Below are 20,055 nucleotides of genomic sequence, written 5' to 3' on the forward strand. Positions count from 1 at the left end.
TATGGGCCAGACAGGTCCATTTCCTGCTTGTTGAGGGTGGGGGTGTGACAAATGAAGAGTAGATTGTGGTTTCTCCCACTTCCACACAGTAGAATCCTCGAGATGTCTCTTTTTAAGTTATGATCCTTTTAAAGATGGCTGAAAAATCAGACTAAAAAGGGAATGACTTCCATAACAGCTCTGCAGTTAAACTTTTTGTCATCTCTCTGTAGCCTACATGTCGTGTTAGCTTGTTGGTTGTTTGCAGTTGAGTGTCCTGTACTAGAACTATAGCCATGCGAATTCAGAGATACCTGCACGTCTGGTTATGAATGAGCAAAACAAACAAAAACAAAAAGAAAGCACTTTAACCAAAATGTGAAACACACTAACTTGCTTCAGGCTTTATTTTGTTCATTATATGCCATTATAACATAAGACAAGTCCAATGTCACCTCTTTCTTTATTCATTAGACAAGTATAAATACAACAGTGAAGAAAAGATGTAAAAGTGTCCTTGTGAAGTGGAAATTCTAATGCAGGGAGACAGACAACAAGCGATTTTATATGTGTGTGTATGTGTGTGTGTATACACACACATACACACACACACATATATACACATATACATACACACACACACACATATATACACACATATGTATATAAAACTAAGTGGTTTGAGCAAATAGGGCAGAAAAAGGGGCTGACTGATGGGGGAAGGTGAGTAAACATTTTCTGGCAATTAAAGGGAAGCTTGAATGAATTGAGAAGATGGACTATGTGGATAATTGGGGGAGGAGTGTACAAAGTACACTTTGTACAAGTACAAAGGCCCTGAGGCAGGCACATACTTGACTTCTTCTAAGAATAGCAAAGAGGCCTCTGTGACTAGAGCAGAGTGAGTGGTAGGTGATGTGATCATCTAACTGAGGCCACATTGAGGACTTTGGCGTTGATTCTGGGTGAGCTGAGGAGCCATAGAGGTGCTGAACAAAGGAGTGACATGCTCTCTTATATACCATTTCAGGGACATTTGACGTTGAGTGCTTAACAACCGATCACTATACAGGAGGCATGAAGCAAAAATACACTGTGAACACATGCAGGCAACAGGCTGAGCAACCATGGTCCTCCCAGGGACGGCGGACCTACTACATCGCGGCAGTGGAGGTGGAGTGGGATTATTCCCCAAGCAGGGAGTGGGAAAAGGAGCTGCATCACTTACAAGAACAAAAGTAATTCTCCAGATTTTGATTCCTAAGTTTTTCTTTTTTTTAGTTTTCTCTTTCAGAGAATTAAGAATTACACTCAATTGTAGAAAAACAAATAGTTGCATTAAATAACAACAGAGCAGTAACCAAATGCTTCCCCTGATCCTTTCCTCATTAATTTCTGTTCTTGCAATTTTATCACAGGAAAATCTCTACCTTACTTGATTCTTTATAGTCATTCATCTCACTTTCTTTTCTGTTGGATTGTCTTTTTATATTCATGTGCCCATATCTTGCTATTGACTTTTAAACTTAAACAAAAATCAATGCCTAAATTCAAAGCTAAAATATTATTTTCCTTATCAGCCATTTGCTGCGTATCTTATCTTTCCTTCAAAGATTTCCTTATCACTCTAGTAATCAGTTATTTTACATTCTTTAAAAGATTTTTTTTACATTCATTTATTTTTGAGAGACAGAGCATAAGTGGGGGGAGGGGGCAGAGAGAGAATGAGACAGAATCCGAAGCAGGCTCCAGGCTCTGAGCTGGAGCACAGAGCCCAATGTGGGCTCGAACTCACAAACCATGGAGATTATGACCTAAGCCGAAGTCAGATGCTTAACTGACTGAACCACCTAGGTGCCCCAGTTATTTTACATTCTTAAAACTATTTTAAGAATATTTTAAATTCTTGAGGGCAGTATAGTAGACATGATCTCTGTCCTCCAAGAATTTATAGGGAAAATATGGTTCAAAACCGCCAATAACATGTACATGATGGATGTAAAAAGTATGTTCATTGTGAATAAATGTAAGTAAATGATCATTAGAGCTTCAGAAACTACATTTAAAACAGTATCACCTGACACTTCTTTTAGACTTTTCTAACCACTTTTCCCTCTATCACCTCATACGCCATGTACTAACCTTTCCTGGAAAGGATTTGAGAGATCGGGACGGGCATGTGTTCAGATCTGGGGTGTACAAAATGACTGGTAGCCTATAGCTAAGCAAAGGTTAGCTGGTTAGTTTGACTGCAGTGTAAAGTAGTAAAAGGTTATTTCAAGTGATGGTGAAATAGTCAAAAGGCTGAAGGAGCCATGAAGAGTCAATGAAAACGTTAGATAAAGGGAGTGGCTGGGAACACTGGGCCACTTCAGTTCTTATAAACCAGACAAAAGTAATGAGAGAACACTTCACTGATGAAATATGGGTGCAGAATTTTAGAACTGTAGAGAAACCTTAGATATCATCTCATCTCATACCTCATTTTAGGGATGAGGAAACTGAGGCTGCAACAGGCAATAACTAGCTGGAGGTCATTATCTAATGGAAGAGTCAAGGCCAGCACTCAGATGGCTCCACTCCCTTTTTACCACCCCTATCTATTTCTTTTTTTTTTTAATTAATTAATCTTTTATTTTTTAATTTACATCTAAGTTAGTTAGCATATAGTGCAACAATGATTTCAGGAGTAGATTCCAGTTTTTTTAATTAATTAATCTTTTATTTTTTAATTTACATCTAAGTTAGTGCAACAATGATTTCAGGAGTAGATTCCAGTGATTCAACCCCTATGTATAACACCCAGTGCTGATTCCAACAAGTGTCTTCCTTAATGCCCCTTACCCATTTAGGCCATCCCTCCTCCCACAACCCCTCCAGCAACCCTCTGTTCTCTATATTTAAGAGTCTCTTATGTTTTTCCCCCTCCCTCTTTTTATATTATATATATTGCTTCCCTTCCCTTATGTTTATCTGTTTGGTATCTTAAATTCCTCATATGAGTGAATTCATATGATATTTGTCTTTCTCTGACTAATTTCACTTAGCATAATACCCTCCAGTTACCATCCACGTGGTTGCAAATGGCAAGATTTCATTCTTTTTGATCACTGAGTAATACTCCATTGTATATGCATACCACCTCCTCTTTATCCATTCATCCATCGATGGCATTTGGGCTCTTTCCATACTTTGGCTATTGTTAATAGTGCTGCTATAAACATTGGGGTGCATGTGCCCCTTCAGAACAGCATACCTGTATCCCTTGGGTAAATTACCTAGTAGTGCAATTGCTTGGTTGCAGGGTAGTTCTATTTTTAATTGTTTGAGGGACATCCATACTGTTTTCCAGAGTAGCTGCCCCGTTTTCATTCCCACCAGCAGGGCAAAAGAGATCCTCTTTCTCTGCATCCTTGCCAACATCTGTTGTTGCCTGAGTTGTTAACGTTAGCCATTCTGACAGGTGTGAGGTGATACCTCATTGTGGTTTTGATTTGTATTTCCCTGATGAAAAGTGATGTTGAACATTTTCTCATGGGTCTGGTAGCCATCTGTATGTCTTTTTTGGAGAAGTGTCTATTCCTGTCTTTTGCCCATTTCTTCGCTGGATTATTTTTTTTGGGTGTTGAGTTTGAGAAGTTTATAGATTTTGGATACTATCCTGTTTTCTGATATGTCATTTGCACATATCTTCTCCTATTCCGTCGGTTACCTTTTAATTTTTCTGACTGTTTCCTTTGCTGTGCAGAAGTTTTTATTTTGATGAGGTCCCAATAGTGCATTTTTGCTTTGGCTTCCCTTGCCTCGGGAGACATGTTGAGTAAGAAGTTGCTGCAGCCAAGGTCAAAGAAGTTTTTGCCTGCTTTCTCCTCTAGGAATTTGATGGCTTCCTGTCTTACATTTAGGTCTTTCATCCATTTTGAGTTTATTTTTGTGTCTGGTGTAAGAAAGTGGTCCAGGTTTATTTTTCTGCATGTCACTGTCCATTTGCTAAAGAGATTGTCTTTATTCCATTGGATATCCCTTCCTGCTTTGTCAAAGATTAGTTGGCCATATGTTTGTGGGTCCATTTCTGGGTTCTCTATTCTGTTCCATTGATCTGAGTGTCTGTTTTTGTGCCAGTACCATACTGTCTTGATTACAGCTTTGTAATACATCTTGAAGCCAGGAGTGTGATTTCTCCACTTTGGTTTTCTTTTTCAGGATTGCTTTGGCTATTCAGGTTCTTTTCTGGTTCCATACAAATTTTAAGATTGTTTGTTCTAGCTCTGTGAAGAATGCTGGTGTTATTTTGATAGGGATTGCATTGAATATGTAGATTGCTTTGGGGAGTATTGACATTTTAACAATATTTGTTCTTCCAATCCAGGAGCATGGATTATCTTTCTTTTTTTGTGTGTCTTCTTAAATTTCTTTCATAAGCTTTCTATAGTTTACAGTGTATAGATTTTTCACTTCTCTGCTTATGTTTATTCCTAGGTATTTTATGTTTGTTGGCGCAATTATAAATGGGATTGATTCCTTGATTTCTCTTTCTGTTGCTTCATTATTGGTATACAGGAATGCAACTGATTGCTGTGCATTGATTTTATATCCTGTGACTTTGCTGAATTCATGGATCAGTTCTAGCAGTTTTTTGGTGGAATCTTTTGGGTTTTCCGTATATAGTATCATGTTATCTGCGAAGAATGAATGTTTGACTTCCTCCTGGACGATTTAGATGCCTTTTATTCCTATGTGTTGTCTGACTGCTGAGACTAAGACTTACAATAGTATGTTGAATAACAGTGGCGAGAGTGGACATCCCTGTCTTGTTCCTGACCTTAGGGGGAAAGCTCTCAGTTTTTCCCCATTAAGGAGATATTAGTGTTGGGCCATTCATATATGGCTTTTATGATCTCAAGGTATGACCCTTCTATCCCTACTTTCTTGAGGGTTTTTATCAAGAAAGGATGCTGTATTTTGTCAAATGCTTTCTCTGCATCTATTGAGAGGATCACGTGGTTCTTGTGCTTTCTTTTATTGATCTGATGTATCACGTTGATTGTTTTATGGATATTGAACCAGCCCTGAATCCCAGGTATAAATCCTATTTGGTCATGGTGAATAAGTTTTTTTAATGTAGCGTTGGATCTGGTTGGCTAGTAACTTGTTGAGGATTTTTGCATCCATGTTCATCAGGGAAATTTGTCTGTAGTTCTCCTTTATAGTGCACCCCTATGTATTTCTAGATTATTCTTTATTGCTGGAATGTGAGAGTGATATTAAAAATTAGCATAATTACTTAAATAAAAACTATATTCAAGATTTAAAACTCAACTTCTACTTTCATTAAGACAGATACTAACCTCAGATGTGTGTGTGTTTTGTTTAAGTGTTTCAAATGCATTTTTAGATAAGGAAGAATTTTACATAGGCTCGAAGTACAAGAAAGTTGTGTATCGGCAATACACCGACAGCACATTCAGAGTTCCAGTGGAAAGAAAGGCTAACGAAGAACACCTGGGAATTCTAGGTACTCTAATCATCAGGGGTGGGGTAACGATGTGGTGCTATGTACATTAAAATACATGTCCCTGGGTTTAATTTCCCAGTTCATAGATCAAAGGTATTCAAATGAAAGTAAAATTTATGCAATAAAAACAAGGAGCCTATACGCACTAAAGAATATGGCATAATAAAAATATTGCTTGTTTCTCTCATGAACAATTTATTATTAGACATTGAGAAAAGAAAATTTCTCCCTCTTATTCCACCCCTCATCCCACTCCCAAGTCATTGCTATTTGCTTTAAAATTGCCATGTAAGTGAGTAACGCCAAAAAAAGAAATGTAGATGTAGACCAGGAAATATAGGAAAAAGTGTTACCGTGCACAAGGCATGGGAAAAGTTGCCTTCCATTTTTCAGGAACCATTTTAAATTTTTTTAAAAATCTTTATATATTTCTGAGAAAGAGACAGAGTGAGAGCAGGGGAGGAACAGAGAGAGTGGGAGATGCAGAATCCAAAGCAGGTGCCAGGATCCAAGCTGTCAGCACAGAGCTCAATGTGGGGCTTGAACCCACGAACCATGAGATCATGACCTGAGCTGAAGTCAGACGCTTAACCGACTGAGCCACCCAGGCGCCCCTCAGGAACCATTTTAAAAGAGAATGTCGAAGAGTTTGACCAACACTGCTCTTGGGAAGTTTCTTGAAAATCATCAAGGGCAGGGGACATCACTCCCAACCCCACTCTATGTCCATACTAACAGAGTACCCTGGGATTTGATTACCCTTAGCCCCTGGAATAAGACACCCAAGGGGAATGGCATTGTTGCTGGGTCACAGAAATTCTCTAAGCAGCAGACAAGCTAAGATTGGCTAGAGAGGGGGTGGAAATTGGAGGGGTAGACCCACTCACCCTTCTAAATGCAGTACTGCCATCAATTCACACTCAGGAAGTTCTGGAAGCCCAACTGCTGAGAAATGAGAGCAAGTGCTGCACAATGACTTCTGGCCAGGGTAGGGTCACAGCTGGCTCACCAGGGTTAGGCCACTGTCCTGCAGGGGACTTTCAGGCCAAAACCTCCAGTAGGACTCTTGATGAGAGATGCATCCCTGGTTTCCATCTGTAGTGGCAATCATTACTAGTGTTTTTATTCTGAATCCTCTGAGGCCAGATATAAACCTAACAGTAAAGTATGAAGCCACAATGGAGGGGGTGGGGGACACAGACTCTGGCCTTCATGCTAAGAAAGCTACCTGGTCTTTGCTTCTATTACTGAGTTAGAACCTCCAATCTGACAAGCATATAAACCACTCTTCTTTTTTGCTCTTTCCAGGTCCACAACTTCATGCAAATGTTGGAGACAAAGTTGTAATTATCTTTAAAAACATGGCCACAAGGCCTTACTCAATACATGCCCATGGGGTGAAAACAGAGAATTCTATAGTTACTCCAACTTTACCAGGTACTCATTGGGGGGGGGGGGTGTTGCATTTCATGCATTTTAGTAGACCTTACAGGCTTTCCACAAATGACTGTTATCAGAGAGGTATTCCTTCCAAATGAGTGTCTTGAGAAAGTGAAGGAGGTGGTTAAGAGAGCATACAGAGATGCGTATCTGTGTGTATGTCTCCATGCACATGAGAGGAGAGGGGAGGGGAGATGAGGGGAGGGAAGAGAGGAGGGGAGGAGTGAAAGAAGGGAGGGAGGGAGGAAGGAGGGAGGGAAGGAGAGAAGAAGAGAAAGATCCACAGGAGAAATGTGAGGAAAAGATCTGAGGATACTGGGCATCTACAAATACTCAAGGCTGAGTCAGCAGAAATGATCCCTCCACGCCAAGACAGCATTTACTACACTTGTGTGTGGTTGAATGCTTCCGTGCCTTGTATCTGAAGGCAGGATCCTAAGGGCAGAGACTGCCATGTGACATTTTAAAGCCTTCAGTTCTAGCCCCATATCTGGCATGTACTAGGAACTCAATAACTTTAACACAGTGTAAAAGCCAGAACAGATGAAATACATGTGTGTTTTTACTTTAATTAAAAACTATATTTTTCTTCTATTAGTTGTAAAGTTGGCTTTCTTGGAAAGTGCCATTTCTTAGTAATCTAACAGTTCCCAAATATGTCAAATGAGTGAGAAAAAAAATGAGTGAGAAAAAATAAATTACTCTATGAAGTTGCTCAGGTCAGTTTAGGGGAATGGAGATAAAAAGCCCTTCCCTGTGAGTGTCACATTATTCCAAAAGAAATAAACAATAAAATGTATACATAATACCAAGCTGTGAAAAGTGCTAAAGATTACAGCGGATGAGAGAGAGTAACAAGGGTGCTATTTTAGGTAGGGTGGTCAGGAAGTCCCCTCTTTGAGGAAGCGCCAGTGGTGAAGATACCTAAATGGTAAGTAATGAGCCACAGGGACTTATAGGGGAAGAGCACCCCAGGTTGTGAGATGGTAAAGGGCTTGGTTTGTCTGAGAAACAGCAAGGAGGCCAGAGGCCAGAGCAGAGCAAACGGGGGGACAGAATGTGACATGATGAGATCCAGGGAGGGCAGGGGCCAGATGCAGTAGGAAGAAGGGGAACCTCAGAGGCCAAGGTTAGGACCTTAGATTTTATACTATTAACCATGTGAAGATTTGAGTCAGAGAATGATGATCTGATGAACACTTTGTAAAGGCCTCTTGTGGCTGAAGTGTAGGTAAGTGACTACAGAGGAAAAGGGCGGAATCAAGGAGCAATTAGAGGGCTATTGCCATAATCTGGGTTAAAAAAATAATAATAATAAGGCTTGAACCAGGGTGGAAGCAGCTGAAGTGGTGAGTTGTCATATTCGGCTCTATTTTAAAGGTGGTGCTAACAGCCCCTGCTGAAAGATTGGGCATTAGGGCAGGTTAGGGAAGGAGGAATCAAGGACTGTACCAAGGTTTTGGGCATCTACCATGAGTGGCAGAGCAGGTTGGGGAATGGAGAAGAGGAGGAAATATTATTTTGGGGCTTATGAGAATAAGAGCATAGATGAAGAGACAATATGTTCAGGTGGTGAATGTATGCCATATTGTCAGTGAAATGTTCTGCTTAGAAAAAGGGTGAGGAGGTAGGGGCAGGTAGGATGCGGGACTTGAGGAAGACGGAAAGAGTCTGCTGCATCCCTTGAGACCACCCCTCCTGTCCCGCTTGATTCCCTAGAAAAGGCTTGTCAGACTCTGGCTAACTAAAGTCTGCCAGCATGAATATGTAATGGTGAGGTCTGTATAAATGGAGTGGACAGTGGGTGGCCACAGCTGAAAGTCAGGGTCTGGTGAGCAGTGGGACAGCAATCCCTGAGGTGACTAGAAGCCGACATCAGGCTGGAAAAGAGCCCAGTGCAAATGGAAGAAGGTAAAGGCCTTGGCAACAGGAAGGGTAGAGTAACTGGCTATCTCCAAAGTGTCAAGGTCCAAGGTGTGGTGGTGTCCTGTATGTGACAGAGCCGTGACAGAGCAGCGTATTGTACGACAGAATGAGACAGACCAGAGACGAGGTCACGAAATCTAATGGCTCCTCACCAGAAACTGTGGAATTGCTAGGGATGATAGTGAAAAAGGAGAAAAGGAAGGCCATGGTGAAGCCAAGGGAATTACTCAGGGCAGTCCAGATACAAACACAGAGACGTCTTGGGGAAGGGTCTTACACTGCGGGAGATCACTTGAGAGTTGAAAATGGTGTTTTACAGAAACATAGTTCAACCTAAAAAAAAGATCTGTTCCAAAGTTCCCCCAAATTGTGATATTGGTATTGCCACCTCCTGGCTTGGCGGTACATGTGTGTCATGGCTAGTTAATTCATAATTGACAAAGAAAGTCTAAAAGTCTTTCTATGTCAGTAAGTCTATGTAAGTCTATGTCTTACAGTTTGTCTTTAAACTAAATTCCTGAAAATAATTGAGTGCCATTGCTTTTTAAAACTACTTACCTTGACATTTCTAGTTTCTAGGTCACTCGTTTTCAAGACTTTATATATATATATATATATATATATATATATATACACATATATGTATATATGTATATGTATGTATATATATGTATAACAAAAAAACCAGATACATTAACATTTGATTAATTTAGGTGAAACTCACACGTACATATGGAAAATCCCAGAAAGATCTGGAGCTGGAACAGAGGATTCTGCTTGTATTCCATGGGCTTACTATTCAACGGTGGATCAAGTTAAGGTAAAATTTAGATCCTCTGTGTTTTGTACAAATCCCCCAAATAGACACACAGTTGAAGGAAGATGAGATTACAGTTTTCCTATGACCCAATTCCATCTTAAAGTCCCAGGAAAGTAAGTAAGCTGCTCTACAATTTACTTTGGTTTCATTTTTTGGTTTGTTTCTTTTTAAGGATACAGTTATAGCTGTATCAACACTATGACTGCTGGTTATGGGTAATGCAGAATCAAATACTAATCAATACAGTATTTTATTTTCCTTTTGATATAAGAACACATTAAGCTCAAAGAACTGAGGTACGTGATTTCAGAGCTCTATTACTGCCTGGTAATAAAAATGTTGGTCTCAGGAGTCATTCCAGCACAATTAAGGCTATGTGATTAAATATTTCAAAGCCAACAAACCGCTCAACAACTGCAAAACAGAACTTGTTCCAAGATTCTTTCGTAGAATTAAATCTCGAGTCCAAATCTCTCTCCTGAGTTCCAGACCTGCCCGTACACCAGCCTACTGAACATTACCAGCATGTCCCTCAGGCACTGGAAACACAGCAACTCTAAAACGGAATTGAGATTCTTCTCCACCTCTTCTTGTGTTTCCTGTTGCAATAAGTATTACCATGAGTTACAAATCTACTCATTTGTTCAAGCTAGAATGTTGGGCAGGAAGTGTCTGATTCTTCCACCTGGCTCACCCAGGTGATTCACCCACCTACATGTAGTTCAGTCTATTCCTTCTGTCTCCATAGATCATGTCCTTGTCATTCATTTGACTACTGCAGTGGTCTCCCAGGCTCCAGCCTCTTCCTCCTTCAATCCTTCCTTCACTCCACCACTAGGATGACTGGCCTAAAATGCAAATATATTGCCATTCCATGTTCAATGTTCAATGGCTACCTATGACCCCTGAGATAAAATCTAAAATTCCTGAACACGATACAGCTCAAAGGCCCTTCCAGACCTCACAGGCCATTCCTGACACCCAGGCAAATCAAAATTCCCATAGACTAAAGTCAATCATGGTCTTCTTCCTCCATGTTCATTAGCACTTCACGTACCTCCATCACAACAAGTGATCCATTTCTTCTACCCTCTATTTTCCCTACCGACTGAGCTCCTGGACGGCAGGGGCTTTGTTTGATTATCTCTGGTTATTTAAATACTGGCACGGTGCTTGCTAGATGGAATAGGCAGACAAGCACTGTTTATTTGGGGTTCTTTTAAATTGCCACATACATACATACGTACATACTGCTCATTAGCTGAGCCAATATTTGGCCTCTGCACACATTTCTGTTACTTCAGCATCACCCATCCGACCTGCCTACTACTCACCATTCATCCAGTTTAACTACAAGTGGGAAGTGACTGGCCTGACAGCACCACATTAGTCCACGTCTACTACTTAAATCAGTCCTTCTAAATTCCTGAGGTCCCAGTTCTCTGAAATGCTGACCTACATCACAAAGATGACTGAAGTTTTTGCTTGTTTTCAGGATCTTTATAGTGGATTAATTGGCCCACTGATTGTTTGTCGGACACATTACATGAAAATATTCAATCCTATAACGAAACTGGAATTTTCTCTTCTGTTTTTTGTTTTTGATGAAAATGAATCCTGGTATATAGATGACAACATCAAAACATACTCTGAGCACCCTGAGAAAGTAAACAAAGATGATGAGGAATTCATAGAAAGCAATAAGATGCACGGTATGATACATTGTTTTAAACCCCATTTTTCCCTTTTTTTCTTTCAAATAAAATTAGTTTGGAGACTATTCATTTGTTTCATTTTATTTTTTTATTTTTAAAAAAATTTTTTTAACGTTTATTTATTTTTGAGACAGAGACAGAGCATGAATGGGGGAGGGGCAGAGAGAGGGGGAGACACAGAATCCGAAGCAGGCTCCAGGCTCTGAGCTGTCAGCCCAGAGCCGGACGCGGGGCTCAAACTCAGGGACCGTGAGATCATGACCTAATCCAAAGTCGGATGCCTAACTGACTGAGCCACCCAGGTGTCCCAATCATTTGTTTCATTTTATAATAAACCAATTCTGCCTCACTTTGTGAGGTAGAATTCTGTTCAAAGCAAAAAGGGGACTCTCTGCAAAACCATCTATTAACTTCTCTCCCAATTCCAAAGTGTCATTCCCTTTTAAATTCACAATTAGGATAAAGGCTTTCGGCACTAAGTGACTAGAAGAGCAGTGCGACATTACTGACCTTTAAGTATTCATTTCCCCATCTGTAGTGAAGTAATTCCCATTACCTCAAAAAGATCCCATACGTTAACCTAGTAATCATATTTTCAGTGAAATAACAGTTGATTTAAAATATCCCAAAAGGTAGGGGCACCTGGGTGGCTCAGTCGGTTAAACATCTGACTTTGGCTCAGGTCATGATCTCGTGGTCCATGAGTTCAAGCCCTGCATCGGGCTTTCTGCTGTGCGCACTGAGCCCATTTCAGGTCCCCAGTTCCCCTCTCTCTCTGCACTTCCCCCACTCATATTCTCTCTTTCAAAATAAATAAATAAACTTAAAAAAATGTTTTAAATAAAAAATCCTGAAAGGTAAAAAAAGTCATGTGCTTTCCTCAGCTATTAATGGAAGAATGTTCGGGAACCTACAAGGCCTCACAATGCATGTGGGAGATGAAGTCAATTGGTATCTGATGGGAATGGGCAATGAAATAGACTTGCACTCTGTACATTTTCACGGCCACAGCTTCGAATACAAGGTAGGAGTGATCCACGGTCTTTATTCTTGCTCTTTTGGAAAATGTTTGAATACAAATAAAGAAAATATATCCTCAGGAAGACTAATGAAAAGTTAGAGGTTTCAGGAGACAACTAAATTATTTTCAAGGAGTGTGGCACACAGCAATTTCAATTGCTGTTACCACCCTTTGTAACACATTGGGCTTCTCCTTGGATTTACAGTTTTTAGTGGGTTTTCATGGAGTTCTGCTCACATATTCCTGGGCAAGGCATTCAAATAGAATTGTTGGCAGAGAGGTTAGGAATGTTCATATAATGATGAATCAGAAAGTGGAGACAAGACTTTATTGTAACCTTTACTTATTCTAATTTCTGAATCCTAAATGGCCTGAAGTAAACGAGAAGATCATTTTGGTGTCATGCAACTGATTAAGTCCCTAGATCTCAATGCTACTTCTACTTCTCACCTAGCGCTGATTTCAGCAGGAGTCAATAGCTCCTTTTTCTTACTTTTGAGTTAATGTAGAAAAGTCAGAAGCTACCACAAAGCCCATTGCAGAAAAGGCCATTTTGTTATATGTACTTTGGTTTATATAGATGATATATTCCTATTGGACTTTCAATTCTGTCCCTACAGAAATACCCTCCAAGTATCTGTGTCTAATCTAGACTCTACCTGAACTTCCCCTGGTTCTGGCTTCTCCACTGGCCTCCTTTTTTTTTTTTTGCTCCCTGCATTACCCTCCTTGTCATAAAGTTTCACAGACCAGCTAATCTAGAATAGGTCCAGCAAATGTGAGATTAGGACTGAAGTAAGGCCAGAGCTAAATTCCCTTTTGTAACTCAAGTGCTCTGATAAAAAGGCAAACCAGAGTTGAAGTGTAAGAGATGCCAGGTGGTCCTAATGGATGAGTTCACTCTCATCACATTTTTCCTTCACACCCACCAAATGGACCATCCCCCCAGGCATTTAGCAGGAGTACAAAGACCACATATCTCACTGTTTGTATTAGACATAGAAATGCACAGGGTCAAATGCACAGGGTCTCATTCTTTTTTTTTTTTTTTTTTTTTTTATGGATTCATCCATTTTTCTAATATCCTTGAAATGGTCCATGGAAGATTACTTGAATGAACTCTCACATATAATAAACATTATATAATATTTGTCATTTTTCTAATTAAGCACAGGGGCATCTATAGGTCTGATGTCTTCGACATTTTCCCTGGGACCTTCCAAACTCTAGAAATGTTTCCACAAACACCTGGAATCTGGTTACTCCACTGCCACGTGACTGACCACATTCATGCTGGAATGGAAACTACTTACACGGTTCTACCAAATGAAGGTGAATATTGAGTTAGTAATTGAAGAAGTCATATATCACCAGTATAATTAAGATGCATTACTTTGCCTAAATACTTCCCCCAACAGGAAGCATTTTTGAATTTGCTGCCCTGATTTCATCCTCCTCTACCTCCAAACAGGAATTTAAAAAAAAATTTTTTTTTTTACTGCTAAATGCTATGGGATACTGCTTATCTTCTGTCGGCAGGTACTGATCATAGCACCAGTAGTCTCTGAGCTAACACAAACTGACACCAATGTGAGGCAGGGTAATTATTCCTAAAACTGATATAAGGGAGTGGTCATATTATTTGCCAAAACACTAACTGTGACTTACAAAAGACACGTTTAAATTTAATTCCTTTCTTAATAGAAAACATTTAACTTCTTTTTCTAGGTAGTACCTGGTACACAAGAAAGCTACCCCCTCCCGCCCCTCCACCCCGTCAATATAATTTCAAATAGTCAATCAGGCAGAAATGATGCCTTTCTGCACTTCTAGGATGAAGAGAAGCATTACTGATTATTGTTTGTCGAGATTGTCTTAGTCCATTCAGGCTGCTATAACAAAATACCGGACTAGGTAGCTTATAAACAGTGTATATTTATTTTCATGGTTCTGGACGCTGTTAATCTGAGATCAGGGTGACAGCATGGTTGGATGAGAGTCCTTTTCTGGGTTGCAGACTTCTTATTATATCTTTCTGTGGTGGAAGAGATTAACTAGCTCTTTGGGACCTCTTTGATAAGGGCACTAATCTCATTCATGAGGGTTCCACCCTCACAGCCTAATCACTTCCCAAAGGCCCTACCAGGTAATACTGTCACCATGGGCATTCGGTTTTCAACATAGGAATTTGGGGGGGGGGGGGGACATAAACATTTAGACCATAGCAAAGATCCAGGGAAAAAAAAATTGAATCTAAATTCCCTGTTTTTCCCACCCCAGCAATAATACTCCCTCCTATGTGCATACACATAAGCACAGGAAGCACAAGAAAATGAACAGCCCTTTAGTGGATATTCACAAAATGTGTTCTATAGAGTGAAATTCCCACTGTGTGGCTGCAGGCTTTGTGTTTCTTGGGTCTTCTGGGTTCAGAACTATTAGAATTGGCAATGGCCAATCCAATGGGGGGAAATGATGTAGAGAAAACACCTCCTTGTGTTTCCTCTTCCAAATGGGCATAGAAGGGGACATATAGATGGAAGAAAATATAGAAATAAATTTCTTAAAAGCTAAAAGTCACTGAAAGATCAACGATTAGTGCAAACGACAAGTTTTAATTTCTGCTCCTGGGTTTTACACAAACACGTCATAACATGAGAAACTATTCTATTAAAACCCTTTATTACAAAGAGTGGTACTGAGAGCATCACAACACCAAAGAGGGGAACAGGCAAATAAACCACTGGGATTGACGCCACCTACTGAAGAAGGTGAAGAGTCAAAGATGAGAAAGAAAACTTTATAAATAGTGTTTGAAGAATATCAGCACACATGCAAACCAGCACACAAAAGCATGGTCCTGCTCAGAGAAAAACACCCAAGAGTGAGGGGACACTGAGGCAGGCATTCTGGAAATTTGTGTGTGCAAATGCCTGATGTGCAGAGGATGTTGCTACAGGCTAACCCCACACCCAGGCACTGGAAAGTCCTCCTGTAGAAATAGCCTGGAAGGAGAGGGAGATGATTGCTTGCTTAAGAAAGGGGAGACTGTTTTAAAAGCCATAGGGAAAACTGTAGAACAAAGAGCAAATGTGAAGAAAGAACACACAGTGGGGAAAAGATGAAGGAAACTGGCTTTTACAAAAAGATAAGGTATTGCGTGGCCTGGAAGAAGCAGTAATGAACAAAAACGATAGTTTGAACTCTAAACAAAAAATGGAGAGCCACGTTTACCAGTCTGAATTATCTTTAAATAAAAGTTTGATAAAGCTCTGGACAAGTCTACATGAATTCTGAATCTTGGAAATTTTTCTGCTTACCTGACACAGAAAAGAGAGCACATGAAGTTAGAGTAAAACGTTCCGATATTATGCGCCGGGAGACAGGCAATTTCCTCCACAAGGAAAAAAAAAAAACACTAGAAAAGAATTGTGGCTATCCCATTACTCTTAATATAGTGCTTCATTTCCCCTACCACAAGAAGCATAACCAAGATCTCCTCTGACAAATATAAAAGGTACTTTTTTTTTTTAGACTGTGACATTTCTATGACAATAAGATAACCTTCTGGAGGAGTATGTGGGGAAAAAAAAGCTTGCTTAGCTTTTAGTTACTTACAGGCAGGGATTATATATTCTGTATTTCTACTAAGTACCCAAATCCAATATTCTGCTTGGTAAAAATATCTGAATCTGTTCAATGAAAAGGAACTTTTTAAAACTTTTTTTGGCCATAATGTCAGATTTAGAGAAAAGCTGCAAAAGCAATACAAAAAATTCCCATGTACCCTTCACCGAAATTCCCCAATTGTTAACATTTTACATAGCCAGCTGTGCTTTTGCTTCCCCATTCTACCTGCCCCCCCACCCTAACACACACACAATAGTAAACATACATACATCTATTTCCTTAAAAACAAGGTTATTATATATAAACACAATACACTTCTCAAAATGAGGAAGTTATAAATGATTCAATGCTACAGACCCTTTTCAAATTTCACAAATTATTCTCATCACGTTCTTCACAGAAAAAGAAACTCCCAGTCATACATTGTGTTCAGCTGGCATGTCTTCTTAGTCTGAAGCAGTATGTCTTTTACAACTTTGACATTTTTAAAGGATACAGGGCAGTGACTTTGCAGAACATCCTTCAATTTGGGTTTGTCTAATGTTTCCTCATGATTAGATTCAGGTTATGCATTTTTGGGGGGGCAGGATTCTCACAGAAGTGATACTGTTTTTCTCAGTACACATGTCAAGACGCACCTGATGTTGATTTTTTTCTCTTAGTGATTATGTTAACGTTGAGCATTTGATTAAGGAGATGTCTGCCAGGTTTCATTATTGTAAAGTTGTTATTTTTCCCTTTATGATTAATGAAGATCTTGCAGGGAGGAGACATTTTTCTTTAAATAAAGCAGTACTAAAATGAGACATGTGTTTTTAAAAATATTAAAAAATGGAAAAATAGAAATGAATCAAGAATTAAAATAACTAACATCAAAAAATTAGAATACATTTAAACCATATGATAAATCCAATAGTTCCCCAACCCTTATCCATCCTCCCAGGGGACACCTGAAATGACAGATAGTACTATACTCTGTATATATTATTTTTTTCCTATACATACATACCTATGATAAAGTCTAATTTATAAATTAGGCAGAGTAAGAGATTAACAACAACAATAATAAAATAGAATGGTTCTAATATACTGTAATGTTATATGAATGTGGTCTCTCTGTCTCTCTCTCACACACACACACACACACACACACACAGACACACACACACACAAACACAAAACATACTTTACTGATCCTTCTTGTTCTTGTGATGAGGTGAAGTGACGTGAATGACGTAGGCATTGTGACATAGTGTTAAGCTATTACCTTCTGAGGAACACCTGCTTCTGGACTGCAGCTGACCATGGATCACTGGAGCCATGGATAAGGGGGGACTACTATACTGTTTTTAATAATGGTCTTAAAATTTCTCTTCCTATAGAGACCAAGTCTGGCTGAAAGAAATAAATTGGTGATAAGTGAAAAAAAAAAGAAAAGAAAAAAAAACAATGATTCATAACTATGTACGTGAAAGTGCTGAAGAAAAAGTTTACTTTGGAATGGCTATGAGCATTAAAAAAAAGACTGAAAACACACTTTCCTGCATTTCATATGAAAAGATCAACAGACATCCGACTAACTCTAATACACTTATAACCGATTTACATAGGCCCTTCATACAACCATCAGAAGAACTTTACAAAACTGTTTTCCTCACCCCCACCCCCCAAAATCTATGTCCAAATGTTATCATTGATGGTTCTCAAAGGATCACTAAGATTCATTGAAATGTTTCCAACCATTGGCTTTCCATCAATCCCTCTAATATGATGCTGACATCATTCCTAATGAATCAGTGGACATGAGGGCATAGGTGTAGAGAAAGTAAAATAAAAAATTAAATTTTAGGGGTGCCTGGGTGGCTCAGTCACCCAATCCACTGCTTTGGATTTTGTGTCTTCCTCTCTCTCTCTCCCCCCATCCCTGCTTGTGCTCTCTCTCTCTCTCAAAATTAAATATTTTAAAAAGTATATTTTAAAATAAAAATAAACAGTTCAATTAAAATTTTTAAAATTTAAAAATGAAACAAGACAAAAAATAAAAATAATACCAATCTATTTGGATTTTGTGAACCCTTGAAGAGATGGTCAAAAGGATAGTAATCTGGAATAGGAGAAAGGCAGAACTGAGAAACAATTCTATAAACTAAATCCTGGTAAAGATGAACACTGACATCAGGAGAAAAGTTTCAATACAGAGTTGTGGCAGATGCTGGGTGAGTAGCATTTTTCTAGCCTTAACTAAAGTCAAAGCACGCTATCAATAAGCTGAACTTGGACTCTAAATTGTTTAATAAGAGATTTAAAAAGTAGACACAGTTGTGAATACAATGATATATTTCTTTATTTTCACATACACTTTAGTCAAAAGAGCAAAAGTACACATCAACAAAAAATAGAAACAAGGCTTTGGCTGAAAAACATGCATTCAACAAAATATGTTAATGCCCAGACAGTAAGAAAGTTAGCTTTGTAAATTTCTACTTCATTTGATTCAAAGAGAAACCACAGCATGAGTTTTAAAAAGTAACAAAAAAGTAAAGTTTGAAATCTTTTACTGTGGGAAAATATTAACATCTTTCTCAACAAAAATTATTCAAAACAAAACAAAAAAACGAAGTGACCTAATAAATCTGGAAAAATCAAGATTAAATTCTGGACCACCTGGGAGTGACATGCTTTCAAACATACCTACAAAATGTTTCTTTGTGTTTCTGGGATGAAAAAGATTGTCATGTCTCCAACAACACTGATTTGCTGTTCCTTGTAATAAAAGTCAGTCTCCAGCTTTAAAAACATATGCTTTCTTCGAGGAAATTCTGAAGTCTTGTAGCTTTTACATTCTGGACAATTAAATGGATTCAGGTCATAAATTAAAGAAATAATACTACTACCTGGTAAGGTAAGCAGCCTGAAAGCATCTGCAATAAATGTCCATGTTCAATATGAAAATCCTTTATTTACATTTTTACCTGACATTCAATTTTTCAAAAAGTCAGTCTCCTATGGCATTATGGTACTTTTTCAATGATACCTTCAAGTCAATGATTTCTTTCGACTGCAATAAAGAAGATATGGCAAGAAAAATGCTGCAGTGCCATCTTCTGGGAGGACATTCAAGAAATCCCTTAGTTCTAGTTCCACAGCAACAACTGACAACGTTTCTGTTGGTAGAGGACAGAATACCTGAGTTAGAACTGAAAGTCTACCTTTCATCCAATTTTCTTATCACTCAGCCAGTTAGAAGCTAGTTCAGGTAACAAAATGTTATAACTACAAAGGGAAAACAAAATCAGTTTTTTAAATCCACAGACTACTTATGGTTTTAACAACTTCTTCATTCTTTCTAGAATGCTCTCAAGTTTGTTATATTAGTTCCATGTTATTTTGATTTACTATTTCATTGCTGGATTATTACATTATTTTTCAGTATACTTGTATTAGCCTCTAAAGCAAATACAATCATTTGAATATTGTCTTTAATGTTAGGGCTATATTGCAGCTAACTTACAAAGAGTGCTAGGACAGGAAATACTATTAATTGTTGGATGTCATATTCCTAAATCAGTTGCTCTCTATTATGAGATTTTCATGTTTTAATAAGCACAAATCTGTCTTTATGACTATTTTTTTCCAAACTGTAAAATAATTTGCTCTAGAGTACATCTTTAATTATGAAGGGATTTAGTAAACATTTTTGTAAATAGAACTATGCAAGTTTATAATTCTACTTCGTGATACATGCTGCCCTCTGCTGGGAAGAGAAGGGGTAACACTTAAGAACAGTGTTAGCAATAAACACCAATGCCATTCCCTGTCATTCTCACCTGCCCTCCAATGACACTATTTGCAAAGTGACTGAAATATAAAATCTCCTGCTCAGATGTATGTGCATCCATCTAAAGTCATCTCTCTAATATTCAGCAACTTAAATCATCCCTTACACAAAATCCCTTACCTAAATCATTCCCTTACACATGCCAATGTTGCTAAAAAGTTAATGAATGGA

At 38.7% G+C, this 20,055-nt stretch overlaps 2 protein-coding genes across 5 annotated transcripts in view; one reads left to right on the forward strand and one right to left on the reverse strand.

Annotated features, from left to right (window-relative positions):
• The window catches only part of LOC102967325 (ceruloplasmin), a 72,510-nt gene that overhangs the window by 43,124 nt on the left and 9,331 nt on the right, over positions 1 to 20,055 (forward strand). Inside the window, exons 12-19 of one of the 3 annotated variants that reach the window (XM_042998529.1) lie at positions 1,010 to 1,217; positions 5,355 to 5,494; positions 6,803 to 6,931; positions 9,574 to 9,680; positions 11,176 to 11,392; positions 12,280 to 12,419; positions 13,586 to 13,748; positions 15,746 to 16,856. In XM_042998529.1, coding sequence (XP_042854463.1) covers positions 1,010 to 1,217; positions 5,355 to 5,494; positions 6,803 to 6,931; positions 9,574 to 9,680; positions 11,176 to 11,392; positions 12,280 to 12,419; positions 13,586 to 13,748; positions 15,746 to 15,921 — 1,280 coding nt within the window. In that variant the 3' untranslated portion in view covers positions 15,922 to 16,856. Of the gene's footprint in view, positions 1 to 1,009; positions 1,218 to 5,354; positions 5,495 to 6,802; positions 6,932 to 9,573; positions 9,681 to 11,175; positions 11,393 to 12,279; positions 12,420 to 13,585; positions 13,749 to 15,745; positions 16,857 to 17,428; positions 17,475 to 20,055 lie in introns of those variants that run through there. The other 2 variants (XM_015539343.2, XM_042998530.1) reach the window with 2 other exon arrangements.
• Positions 18,373 to 20,055, reverse strand: part of HPS3 (HPS3 biogenesis of lysosomal organelles complex 2 subunit 1) — a 38,843-nt gene continuing 37,160 nt past the window's right edge. The window contains exon 17 of one of the 2 annotated variants that reach the window (XM_042998536.1): positions 18,373 to 19,210. In XM_042998536.1, coding sequence (XP_042854470.1) covers positions 19,083 to 19,210 — 128 coding nt within the window. In that variant the 3' untranslated portion in view covers positions 18,373 to 19,082. The remainder of the gene's footprint in view (positions 19,211 to 20,055) is intronic. The other variant, XR_006222051.1, reaches the window with a different exon arrangement.

This window comes from Panthera tigris, chromosome C2 (genome assembly GCF_018350195.1).
Source record: "Panthera tigris isolate Pti1 chromosome C2, P.tigris_Pti1_mat1.1, whole genome shotgun sequence".
Classification (NCBI taxonomy): Eukaryota; Metazoa; Chordata; class Mammalia; order Carnivora; family Felidae; genus Panthera; species Panthera tigris.